At 45.3% G+C, this 12,500-nt stretch overlaps 1 protein-coding gene and 1 pseudogene across 2 annotated transcripts in view; both read left to right on the top strand.

Moving 5' to 3' along the window:
* Positions 1-12,500, top strand: part of LOC310775758 (protocadherin-15-like) — a gene marked incomplete at both ends in the record, with an annotated part of 239,416 nt that overhangs the window by 177,880 nt on the left and 49,036 nt on the right. The window contains 4 exons of the mRNA XM_083635894.1: positions 6,198-6,428; positions 6,801-6,889; positions 7,527-7,703; positions 9,477-9,695. Coding sequence (XP_083492020.1) covers positions 6,198-6,428; positions 6,801-6,889; positions 7,527-7,703; positions 9,477-9,695 — 716 coding nt within the window. The remainder of the gene's footprint in view (positions 1-6,197; positions 6,429-6,800; positions 6,890-7,526; positions 7,704-9,476; positions 9,696-12,500) is intronic.
* Positions 1,199-3,460, top strand: LOC310774900 (helicase-like transcription factor pseudogene; annotated as a pseudogene). The gene has a single exon. The product of its transcript is annotated as a helicase-like transcription factor pseudogene (transcript).

Genomic DNA, 12,500 nt, shown 5'->3' with positions numbered 1-12,500 from the left:
GATAAAAACAGGGATACTGACGGGGCTTTTAATCTTGGCGTTGAATAGAGTATCTGATGAGGAAAGAAAGAAAGAATTCAATACTCTACTCACTGTTCAATACTCACTGTCACTGTTCAATACTCTACTCACTGTATCTGTTCAATATTCTACTCACTGTTCAATACTCTACTCACTGCGTATGCTTTTAGTTGATAATATTCATGACAGGTTCGTATTGCTGATTGTATCAATGTATTGCTGAGAGGTGATCCAAACTTAAACTTTCAGCATGGGGATGTCAAAATGCTCCTGTAGCTCTGTACTGTCCTCAAACTGTCCTCTGTACTGTCTGTACTGTCCTCTGTACTGTCCTCAAACTGTCCCTCTCCCCCATTCTCCCTTCCTTCCTTGGCTTTGGTTTAAAGCTGCAATAGGCGATATATCACACATTGGCAACTCCAAACGTCAGCGACAGAGATAGCCCACCTCGAATCGAACCCAGGACCTTCTTTCTAGCTGTGAGGCAACAGCGCTACCACTGTGCCCCCCTCCCACTGTAGCCTCTGCAGGGAAGGATTTATGACATCCTGATGATGTCAGTGTCTCATTAGTGGTGTCACGTGAGCAATTGTAATGTCATCAGTGAGTGATGTCTTCTTCTTCTTCTTCTTCTTCTTCTTCGTCTTCTTCTTCTTCTGTGGTGTTTTATGGCATTGCCATCCTTTGTTACATTACCGCCTCCTTCTGGATTTATCCATCCACTGTTTGTTTCCCTACATTCGGTCTCTGGTCATCTGAGATCTTCCTCCTCCTCAATCCTCCTTTCTCTCCTGGAGAGCTTACTTTCTCCCTCACGATGACCATGAGTGATGTCTTCTTCTCCTGTGGTGTGTTTATGGCAGTTGGCAGCCTTTATGTTGCATTACTGCCTCCTTCTCCTTTCTCCATCCACTGTTTCCCTACATTCTGTAAAACCAGATCCTCCTTCCATGAGTGATGTCAGTGAGTGATGTCATGTTTTTATCAGTGAATGATGTCACCAGTGATGTCAGTCGAACAATTCCAATCTTATACTATATAATAGGGCAGGAGTGCAACAGTGAGACAGTCACTCAACAGTGTATCACCAACGGCAACAACAGCATCAGAAGCATTAAACCACGTGTTTTGTTTTCATCAGCAAGTCCATTATCGCAGAGGAGAAGCAAACGACGACATGTTTTTCCGCACCCAACTGACTGCGCAAGAGTTCAAGAATGCATTTCTGCAGAATCTGTTTGATGGCTTGATGGAGAGTAAAGATGGAGAGAAAGAAGCTGCTGAGTCAGTGGGTACTCCTCTGCTACTCCACCAGAAGCAGGCCCTGTCCTGGATGTGTGCTTGTGAAAACAAGTCTGCCTTTCTTCCGTTCTGGGAGAAGAGAGGAGAGCTGTCTCCCTGCTGCCCCACATGCTTGTCTGCCAACGAAATACCTGAGAGGGTCCGTGGGGGAATACTGGCAGATGATATGGGACTGGGTAAAACTCTAACAACCATTGCTCTGATCCTCACCAACTTCCACAAAGGAGAGCCTCTGCATGTGGAGAAGTGTCAGCAGCGGTCTTCACCTACCAAAGCCACCGCTAAACCACAAGAGACCTCCAAACTGGAAGGGGGCGGCAGTGACACAGCATCCGGTTTTCTGTGTTCAGAGCCTCCCCAGGTGGAGATGATCTGTGTTGATCCACCGGACGTAGTGGAGAAGAAAAGTATGGGCAAAGGCAAATGGAGAGCCATCAAGCCAAAGCCCAAGGGATTATTCCAGGAGGATGTAGGTTTTGCTGCAGCACTGACTGGTTCCACTCCGGCCCCCGGTGTCAAAACCTCCATGCCTGAGAGTGCAGAGGACCTTCCAGCTAGAGCCACTCTCGTCATCTGCCCGCTGTCCGTACTCAGCAATTGGCTGGACCAGTTTGAGCAGCATGTCCGAGCAGACGTGAAGCTGAATGTCTATAAGTACTACGGCTCAGAGCGCAACAGGAGCGAGAAGTTCCTGTCCTCTCAGGATGTGGTACTCACCACCTACAACGTCCTCTCTGCCGACTTTGGGAATAAAAGTCCCCTTCATGGGATCAGTTGGCTGAGGGTGGTGCTAGACGAAGGGCACCTCATTAGGAACCCCAACGCACAGATGAGCAAGGCAGTGCTCGGCCTGAAAGCTCATCGGCGCTGGATACTTTCAGGCACCCCCATCCAGAACAGTTTGAATGACCTGTGGATGATGCTGGCCTTCCTACGTCTGAAGCCCTTCGATGTGAGGGATTGGTGGGACATATTTATCCAGAGACCAGTGACACACGGAAGCAGTGAGGGCATTCAGACCCTTCAGACGCTGGTGCAGTGCATCACTCTGCGGCGGACCAAGACCAGTGAGGTGAATGGGCGCCCGCTGGTGTCTCTGCCCGGCAAGACAGTGTGTGTGGAGCAGGTGGAGCTGACAAGGCAGGAGAGAGAGGAGTACGAGCTGGCACGCACCGAGGGAAGAAGGACCATTGGCAGATATATAGCTGAGGGGACAGTTCTGAGTAACTATGCTCATGTATTGGCCATCTTGGTGAGGCTCCGACAGCACTGCTGCCATTCTGGTCTGATCTCAAAGCTATCCTCCGAATTAGGTGCAGCAGCCACGCCGGCGGGGCTGCGGAGGGGTCTGGTGGAGAAGCTCAGGCTGGTGCTGGCCAGCGGCTCGGACGTGGAATGCTCGGTGTGTCTGGACTCGGTCCAGCTGCCCGTCATTACACACTGTGCCCACGTCTACTGCCGGCCATGCATCGGCCAGGTCATCAGCACTGAGCAGGAGATGGCACGCTGTCCTCTCTGTCGAAGTGACATCAAGGCCCGTGAACTGGTGGAGTTTCTCCCGGAGGAAATGGAGGAAGACGACAACGCAAACTCTGAGAAGTGGAGGACCAGCTCGAAGGTGGAGGCACTGATGAACAACCTGCTGAGGCTGCGATATGAAGACAGCAGCATCAAGTGTCTGGTGGTCTCTCAGTTCACACGCTTCCTCACCATACTGGAAACCCCACTCAGAGAGCATGGCTTCAATTTTGTGCGGTTGGACGGCACCATGACCCAGAATTGGCGGGCCCAGGTCATCCAGGAGTTCCAGAGCCCCACCCCTGACAGCCCGGTCATCATGCTGCTGTCGCTTAAAGCTGGAGGGGTGGGGCTTAACTTGACCGCCGCATCCCATGTTTTCCTCATGGAGCCTGCATGGAATCCTGTGTCTGAGGAGCAGTGTATCGACCGCTGCCACCGCCTGGGCCAGACCAGGAAGGTCGTCGTCACCAAGTTCGTTGTGAAGGACTCAGTGGAGGAGCACATGGTGAAGATCCAGAGGCACAAGCAGAATCTGGTGGAGAAGGCTTTTGGCTCGAAGGACGCAGACAGGAAAGCATCTCGCATCAATGAGATCAAAGCCCTGATGGAGCTGTAATCTGAGCTGTCGGCGCTGAGACCACAAGCATCACTGTTTGAACTGGACTAAGGGTTACTGTGTTTTTGACTGGTCCAGATTCTTTAAAGGGATTCATAGATTTGTCATACACTTGTAGGATGTTGTTAGTGTTTTGTTCGTATTGTTCAACCACATTCAAACATGTTTCAACTTAGTTTTTGTTTATTTCATAGTTATTTTTTGGAAATGTTTTATTCAATGATAGTGATTTATTTAAAAGATGCACGACACTGTCCGAGTGCAAAGTTTATTAGCTTGCTTGTTGAGCTTTCATTTTTTCATCAGTTGTGATCTTTAGGATTTATGGTTTTTCAGAAGTATCAAAGGTATGGTAGGTGGCAGATAAGGTGGTGAATATGTCTGTTGACAATAATGTGCTATCTTTTACGGACCTTGGAACATTAGAAAAAAATCATGTAGTGTAGCAGCTTGACTGGATTAAGCGAATGTTGTTTGGGAAAAAAGTTTGGATGTTCTGTTTGGTTTTTATTTATGTTCCTCCCATTTTTAAATCAGACAACTGATTTGTACTGATGAACCAGAGATTTATAGCAGTTTTCATAATGTGATTGCTTTTTCAACATAAATATTCAACAATGATCTTTATAAATAATTAAAAAATATCTTACTAAGATACGGCGGCGATTGGTGATCTACTAGTGATGTATCTAATGATGTCATCCGTCATGTCACTCGAGCAATTGTGATGTCATCACAATTGAATGATGTCATGAGTGATGATGTCACCAGTGATGTCATTCATCTCGCGCACTGGATACTCTGGTACTACTATAATTGGAGAGATGTCTGACAGCTGGGTTTATCACCCAAAACACAATCAAGCTCATTGTAAAATGGGCAGGTCATCCCACGATGACCGCTTCATTGGTTTGAGTCTTTAGCTTCTTTGAACTTAGCTTTAAGGCTGTTAACTTTTCTCTGGCCCTGCTGCAACGTTCTTCTGTGGCCCTGTTCTGCTATTTCTTTCTATGTTTTCAAACACAGACCAGTTATGATATATAACCACTCAAGTTTTGCTTGCACAGAAATGTCACCCAAAATACTTATGAGGTCTAAAACATGACTGTCTATCGCCAGGGGCGGATTAACACAGTGTGATGTCCCAGGGTGACCCAGACTTGAAGTGCCCCCTCCCCCCCACACACACACACAAAGTGAAATTTACTATGGCAATAAATACCACAGATTTACATGACTGTATTGCTAAAGTAGAGCCTCAACAACACACATACCAGACACAAGACACAATGTAGATGATGGGGACTAAGATCATCACATATGAATACAATTGGTCTCAGCTTTCCAGTCACACTCAATTTCTGCAATTCCAATATTGTTTAGGGGTCCTATATGCAGAAAAATTCAGAATACGCAAAAATAACACATTTATAATGCATGCAAAAAACTGCATGTTTTGCATGTTGCTTTTTTTTTTTTAGGGCACAAGGTAGTCTCTTAACACGTTCACTGCCGTCGACGAGTTAACTCGTCAAAAAAACAACAACGGTTGACTGCCGTCGACGAGTTAACTCGTCAAAAAATTTTTTTTTTTTTGATAAAAACTAACTCTTTTAGACAGAGAAAGCACACATTATATTAGTTATTTTGAGATATTTTGTGTTCACAAAGTCCTAGCAGAAAATAATCCTCGGCTCTTGAAAGATGAGCCAGAATCCTCAAAAAAACCCTTGGCAGAAGCTACCTACAGTATTGGAAAAACTGTTGGCAGTGAATGTGTTAAAACGGACGGTTGGCTCTCGCAATTTTCAAATGCTTCCGCCTAAACGTCTGTACTTCGAGCTGGGAAAACTTGGTCAAAACGGAAAGGGAAACTCAGCGAAAAATACAGTAATGAGCGATGATAGGGGGATGTCCTGGATATCCCGCCTAAAGGTGGTACATCCGCTCGTATTTCTCCAATCACCTGCATCGGTTCGAACTTCCTCCGGTCTGAAGCATTTTTTCCCCCCAACTTCCTTTGTCCATGTTCTGTGGGCGTGAATTACAGATTGTTTATGATGCATTCGCAGAATGTAGAAGAGACAGTCTGGCTTGAGAGACTAGGTACAAGGCCACACATGCCAGGGCACAAACGCCATTGGTCTATTGACATCGTGAAGAGTGATTTTTCTGAAATGTGTGTTAAAATGAGCAAATGACACATCCTTTGCACAGGGCAGGCTACATTAAACTGAGACTACTGATGCTTTTAAAGCAACTGATAGTAGCAGGTTGGTAACCGGGCACTGCCAAGGTGGCTTTAGGGATCTCAGGGCATCACGGCCAGAGGGAGGGGCAACAGAGGCCTCTGTGTAATTCCCACCCTGTGGGTGGGTGTGTGTGTGTGTGTGTGTGTGTGTGTGTGTGTGTGTGTGTGTGTGTGTGTGTGTGTGTGTGTGTGTGTGTGTGTGCGTGCCTGCGTGTGCACGCTTACAGTACGTGTGTATTTGAGTGGTGTGGGTGAGTCTATGAAGGAGGAGGAGGCAGAGAGTTGATAGTTTGCCAGGATGACAGAATAGATGAACGGACTCAAAGCTCAAAGCACCACTTCGCCCCCTTCTGCTGGTTTGGAGTACTACTGTACATAAAAACGCCACTTGGCGAGTGTTCCCAAGACCAGGGTATCATAATTCAAACTCAGTCTATTTCCCTCTCTATATAAAACACTGTAATCTTTATCTCTTATTCTCTTCAGGCCATGGACAAGGACACAGGGAACTACAGTTCTATGTTGTACCGGTTGATCATCCGTCCCCCTGCTGGTAAAGACGGTAAAGACAGCAAAGACGGCTTCATTATTGAACCGTACAGCGGCGTGGTGAAGACGGCCATCATGTACCGCAACATGAGGAGGTCCTACTTTAAGTTTGAGGTTGTCGCCACGGACGACTATGGCCAAGGATTCAGCAGCAAGGCAGAGATAGTGGTGAGCAGAATTGATTCTGGACATTCGTGGGAGGATTTTAGCCGTTTCCTTTAGGTCCAGCCATTTGACAAGTAATTTCTTCTTGTATTCATCGTTAATCCACTTGAGTGGCGAGATGGTTTCACTTCCAATCTCATTTATGTTTATGTTTATGTTGCTTGTCCTTGATTCAGGTTAAAATAAATCTGTCAAAACAATTTCAACATATTGTCACTGGATTCAGCCGTAATTGCTTTGGAATGCATAATAATTATTTTGAAATGTAGGTGTTGTTTGACGTTCTTTTTTTAAATAAATCTTATCTTAAAAAGTCGAGTTTAGCTCAATTTAAATGTTTGAAAGAGTTTTACCGATGCTTTTTCTGCTTTCTAGGTGTCAGTGGTGAACCAGCTGGACATGCAGGTGGTTGTATACAATGTCCCTCCAACTGTTGTGGAGAAAAACAAGGACCAACTGCTCAGGTAACAGTTTATGTTACCATACATTATCCATCTCTTTACTCACAACTTCACGGCGTTCTCTGTCTTTCCTCTGTCTCACCTATTCTCCAGCCCTAAAGGTCTTCCGATTGTCTCAATAAAGAAAACATTGGAAAAAAACAATGCTCCAACACGTATCTCCATGCTAAATCAATGTCATTCCATAGAACAGTGGAGCAACAGTGGACACATCTGGAGCCTACTTATAGTACTGTCAACCTGTCATTGTGTATGGTTGCCATGCAAGCATGGGAAGTCAGTAAGAGTATTGAAAACATAATTTCACATCTGGTAGAGAGGTACAGTAGATAAAGCCAAGTTAGCAGGCATATCAACAATTACTGTCAATATACACTGGATTGAGAAGGGCCGGAAGGAGGGGAAGGATTGTTTTTTTTCTGGATTACACAAGCAAAAACTCAAACCACAATTTATTTCTGCTGTGGGGACAATGGGACAGTGTCTGCTGTGGAGACAATGGGACAGTGTCTGCTGTGGGGACAATGGGACAGTGTCTGCTGTGAGGACAAGTTCAAATTAGATGATCATTTAAAATGCCTATTCCCTCTGTTTATCCATTTCTCCCCCACTCCCTACCCCTGTTATTCCGTGGTGTCAGTATTTTGGAACGTTACGTCCAGGAGCAGATACCGGGGGCCCAGGTTGTTGTGGAGGCCATCGGGCCCCATCGTCACGGCGATGGATTGGAACAGGAAGACTACTCCAAGTCAGAGCTGATGGTTTACGCTATCGACCCGTTGACAAATAGAGCAATATCAAGACAGGAGCTCTACAAGTAAGCACTTCACCAACCAATCCATGTCAAAAAAAAGAAAAGAAAAAGAGGAATGGCAGCACTCCAATGAACCTATTCCAAAAACTATGACAGGACGTAACCTCAATTAGTCACCGCTAATTAATTAATTAACCTCAATTAGGGTTTTTGGAGTGTTGCCAGTCCCTCCATTTTTCATGGTTTTTCACTTTTCACAGTATAAGCCAGTTTGTACTTTCCGGCAGTGCCAAACAGGAGAAGGTTATGTGCTGAGACGCACCTGCTATACGATTTTCATTAACTCATTGAGTGCCAGCCACTTTTGGAGAACGGACGCTCCCAGTGCCAGAGTTTCAGAGCGTTTTCAGTGATTTCTCGAGGCCCACAGAATATTGTGTGATATTACTATGTAAACACTGAACACGCAAAAAGAACGATGAGACTCTCTTCTATCATCAGCAAAAACAGGTTTATTGATATCATTTTCCGTTCTTTAGTTATCAGCCGGAGAAGATAGCTTGATTTCACCAAAAACAGCCGTTTTTTTCTAGAAGCTGAGATAATGAGCCTTTTGTGAAATTAAACATTTCATGCACATCACACTGACTGAAGCTAATATTTTCTGATGTAGTCACACCTCAAAAATAATTTCCTTCAATAGAACAGCGAAAACCAAGGAATTTTGTTTGGCAAAACAATATTTTTTAGCTGCAACCAGCAGCGCTGGCCCCTGCGTGCGCTGCTGGTTGCAGCTTCTTGCTGGTCTTGATTTACTGCTGGTGGGCATCAGATATTCTAGCTTGCGTTTGCCAATCCTGTCCTGCTGTCTGGGTCTGTCTGGGTCAGTGTTGTATGCTGCTCTGCATGCCACCCCCCCCCCCCCCCCCCCACCCCCCGTCCGTCCCCCCCCCTCAACTGCACACTCCTCCTCCATGGGAGTGTCTCTGGGGCTTTCTGCTGCGTTTGCTCTGCACTGAAAAGTCCGCTACATCCAGCTTTTTTACAGCGTTCCGCGTGTATTTGTCACCGGCTCCCATGCTTCCAGTTGAGAATAATAACAACTAATAACAAAATCATGCGGATGAGCTATCGCAGCGGACACGGAGGAGCTCAATTGTGGCAGCAGATTGGCTGCTGCAGGCACAGCTAACGTTATGCTTCATGCATATCGATGCATACGGATGCGATGCGATTTCCGTTTCCCCAACGACTTCTTCTCTGTTTTTTCCTCGCCTTTCTGTAATCTGGAGAGCACTGTCGCCACCTAATGGGTCCCTAAAATAGCTTTTACACATTCAACAGCCACCATACTTTCACAGGAGATGGATCTGGCTTTGATGCACGTCCCACCGTCAAAAAAACGCAATTGACGAACATACTCGTCCTTGGCACTCTACGTTACTAAACCAATTGACGAACATACTCGTCCATGGCACTCAATGAGTTAAGGGCTTTTATCCTCATGAAATTACTTCTTAAAAACATCTTATAGTGTAATCCTCCATAGTATAGTCCTCCAACATGTCTGTGTTTTAGCTGAGTGATTGATTCGCTACATCTAACTGGCAGCCGTGTCAGGAAGTTCTGCCATTCACTGTCACACACTCACTCACACACACACACACACACACACACACACACACACACACACACACACGGCTGTTCGTTCTTGATGTTGTCAGGTGAGGCATCACTCCGACTCACTAATCATGGTTAGTGTTGGATGTTTGTTGATGAATTCAGATTGACTCGGTAACAAAGAGTAAGTGACAGCACTGTGTTTGCGGCTGGCAGATTCCTTGATGGTAAACTGCTGGACCTCAACAAGGAGTTCAAGCCCTTCCTCCCCCCCGGCGGGCGTATCCTGGAGATCCGCACTCCTGATGTGGTGACCAGCGTGAAGAAAGCTGTCCAGACTGTCGGCTACACAGAGGGGGCGCTGCTGGCTCTGGCAATCATCATCATCATCTGCTGTGTCCCCGCTATACTGATCGTCATTATCACTTACAAACAGTAAGTTTGGCATCTCTGACACAGATCACAGACCCCCAACAATTCCAAAAACAAACCATGCTGCCTTGACAAGAAATCTAACAAATATTCCCTAGAGCAGGGTTTCTCAACTGTGGCCCGCTAGCGAGCTGCTTTTCAGAGCCAGGGTGAAGATCCTGGTCTTATATGAACCTAGAAGACCTACAGTAAGGCATTCATTGGTACCAATCTTGTAATGCTAGCTTGTCGGGAAGGGAGCTAAATAATGCTCCAAAGTTTGGCAACATTTTGGCGAAGGAAAAATTTGAAATTTGTGTCTTAATGCAATTTAATGACTAAGGAAAAATGTGGGTCGTGAGGCTAGACCAGTTGAGAACCACTGCCCTAGAGTAATCATGCATCATTGAAAAATGTAAAAGCTTGCTTACGCTCACATACGCAGCTCAGCCGCTGCGCGGTGTTATGACCCAGTCTAGGGGTTTTGACCACAACATAAACTTAGACACTGACAACAATGAAAAGGTACGTGTGATTTTATTTTCACACGTAAAAAAGGCAAACGGACACTGGACTCTCACATGCTAACAGGACAAGCTAACTTAAAGCCTGAGGAGTAGGCCAAAGCCAAGGCTAGAGCAGGCTTTTGATGCAGCAGCTAATACATCAAGTTGAGTCCAGCATCACAACACAAAATGTACCAAACAGAATAACAATATAAATAGAATAAATACGATACAATGTGGCAAGACAGAGCTACCAAGCTACCCCAGCTTCCCAGTTGTCTGCCAAAGACAAAGTGGCTAAGACAGAGCTACCAAGCTACCCAGCTTCCCAGTTGTCTAAGCCCAAAGACAAAGTGGCTAAAACAGAGCTACCAAGCTACCACAGCTTCCCAGTTGTCTTAAGCACAAAAATCACAGTTTGGAGGAGCAAGGAGGAAGCATGGGGCCAGTGTTAGCACTAGTCAGCTAACACCAATCCCCCAGTGCCATCTTGAAAGCACAGGAGTTATATAGGGGCCTGTCCCTGGAGTGGCCAATCCCCAGCGACGATGTCACCAGCCAATCTCCACTGGCCAATGGCCATTCACTGGCCAATCCCCTACTGCAAACACACCTGCAGGGAATAAAGGTGCTCACACAGCAGAGTCCTCACTCTCCACACACAAGGAGCAAAGATCCTCCTACAGAAGTGAGGTCTCACTCCACACAGAGTTACAGAAATGCACAAGGAATAAAATACTACAATTACGGCCTAAGGCCGTAACAGCGGCCTTGCCCACAGCTCGGCACAATTGCTCGAGTGACCATTACTGATTGCTCGAGTGACATCACTCAGCGCACAATTGCTCAACTTCGCATGTCATAAGCATTGTGACATCATCCAATGTGGGACAAAAATCACAGAGAAACAGACGGAGAGAACCCATTTACTCACTGATGACATCACAATTGCTCAACTTCGCATGTCATAGACATTGTGACATCATCAGTGACATCACAGTTGTTGATGACATCATCCAATGTGGGACAAAAATGGAAACAGAGCCCACTTACCCCCTGCGTGTGTGTGTGTGTGTATTTAGGGATGTCATGATATTTCGTCCCACGAAATTTCGCGATATCAAAGTCCCACGAAATTGCGCGATATCAAAACGTGACGATATCGTGGAGATGAAAAACTATATCCCGAGAAAAAGAACCTCTGAACATGCTGCACTGACGGGCCGGCACTGATCTGTATTCTCTCTATCTTTTTCATTACTTTGCTTGAAATGGGGACTAAACCGACGCTCATTAAATAACCGACACGATGCGGTTATCCCCATGCGGACCGCGTGTTTCAGTGTATGACAGCAGCGCATTTGCTGTGTGTCTGCCGCCTGCACTAGCAGAGGCACGGACAGACACTGACAGGGAGACCCCGCCGGTCCGTGGCAGGCGAGATGTCTCCCCTCATCTCTAAAGACTAGACCTACAGTAGTCTGAAATGAACTAGTTCGTGCCATTGTTTCCACGGGCACATCATGTCGTGTAAGCAGTTAATACTAATAGTTAGGGGTGTCACGATACACTCAGTTCACGATACGATACGTATCACGATACTGGGTTCACGATAACGATACGATACGATACGATTTTAACAATATTTTTTTAAACTTGAATAATGACAATATATGACTGGAAAAGTAGTATTTTATTTGAAATGCACAAATACAAAACATGCTGTTGTGGGAAATTGTTATTACAATAACAACTAGAAAAAACATGAGATTGGAGATAAGGCTTATCTTGAAATAGAATGAGTTACACCGTCACTTAGATTTACTTTGAACTAAAAGGTTTCTCAGCAGTATAAATTCTCATTATGCATCTTCAGTTTTTCTTCAAACTCAAACAACAAGACTTTTCTTAATCTATTTTTTATGCATCTTCAGTTTTTCCTGTCAAGTAAACAGTTTTGCCAGAAACTCAATTGAATGGTTTCTCTCCTGTATAACTTCTCATGTGTCTCTTCAGAGACTTGTTCAACTGAACTACTTTCCACACATTGAACTTCAACAAACAAAGACGTTTCTTAGTCTATTTTTTGAAGAAAAGAAAAAAAAAAAAAAAAAAATTTTTTTTTTTTTTTTTTTTTTTTGGCGATATGAGATTTCATCTCAACGATACATATCGTGACGTTTTACTATCGCGAAATTTCGTGGGACGATATATTGTGACACCCCTACTAATAGTATAGCCTACAAATTAATCTCGCTCTGAATGCGTCTAATGTGTGCATAATAGGCTATCTGGCATTAGGCGATGCAGCTCTGTAGGCTAC

This window comes from Poromitra crassiceps, assembly GCF_964638095.1.
Source record: "Poromitra crassiceps genome assembly, chromosome: 4".
Classification (NCBI taxonomy): Eukaryota; Metazoa; Chordata; class Actinopteri; order Beryciformes; family Melamphaidae; genus Poromitra; species Poromitra crassiceps.
This window is presented reverse-complemented; position numbering and strand designations above follow the sequence as displayed.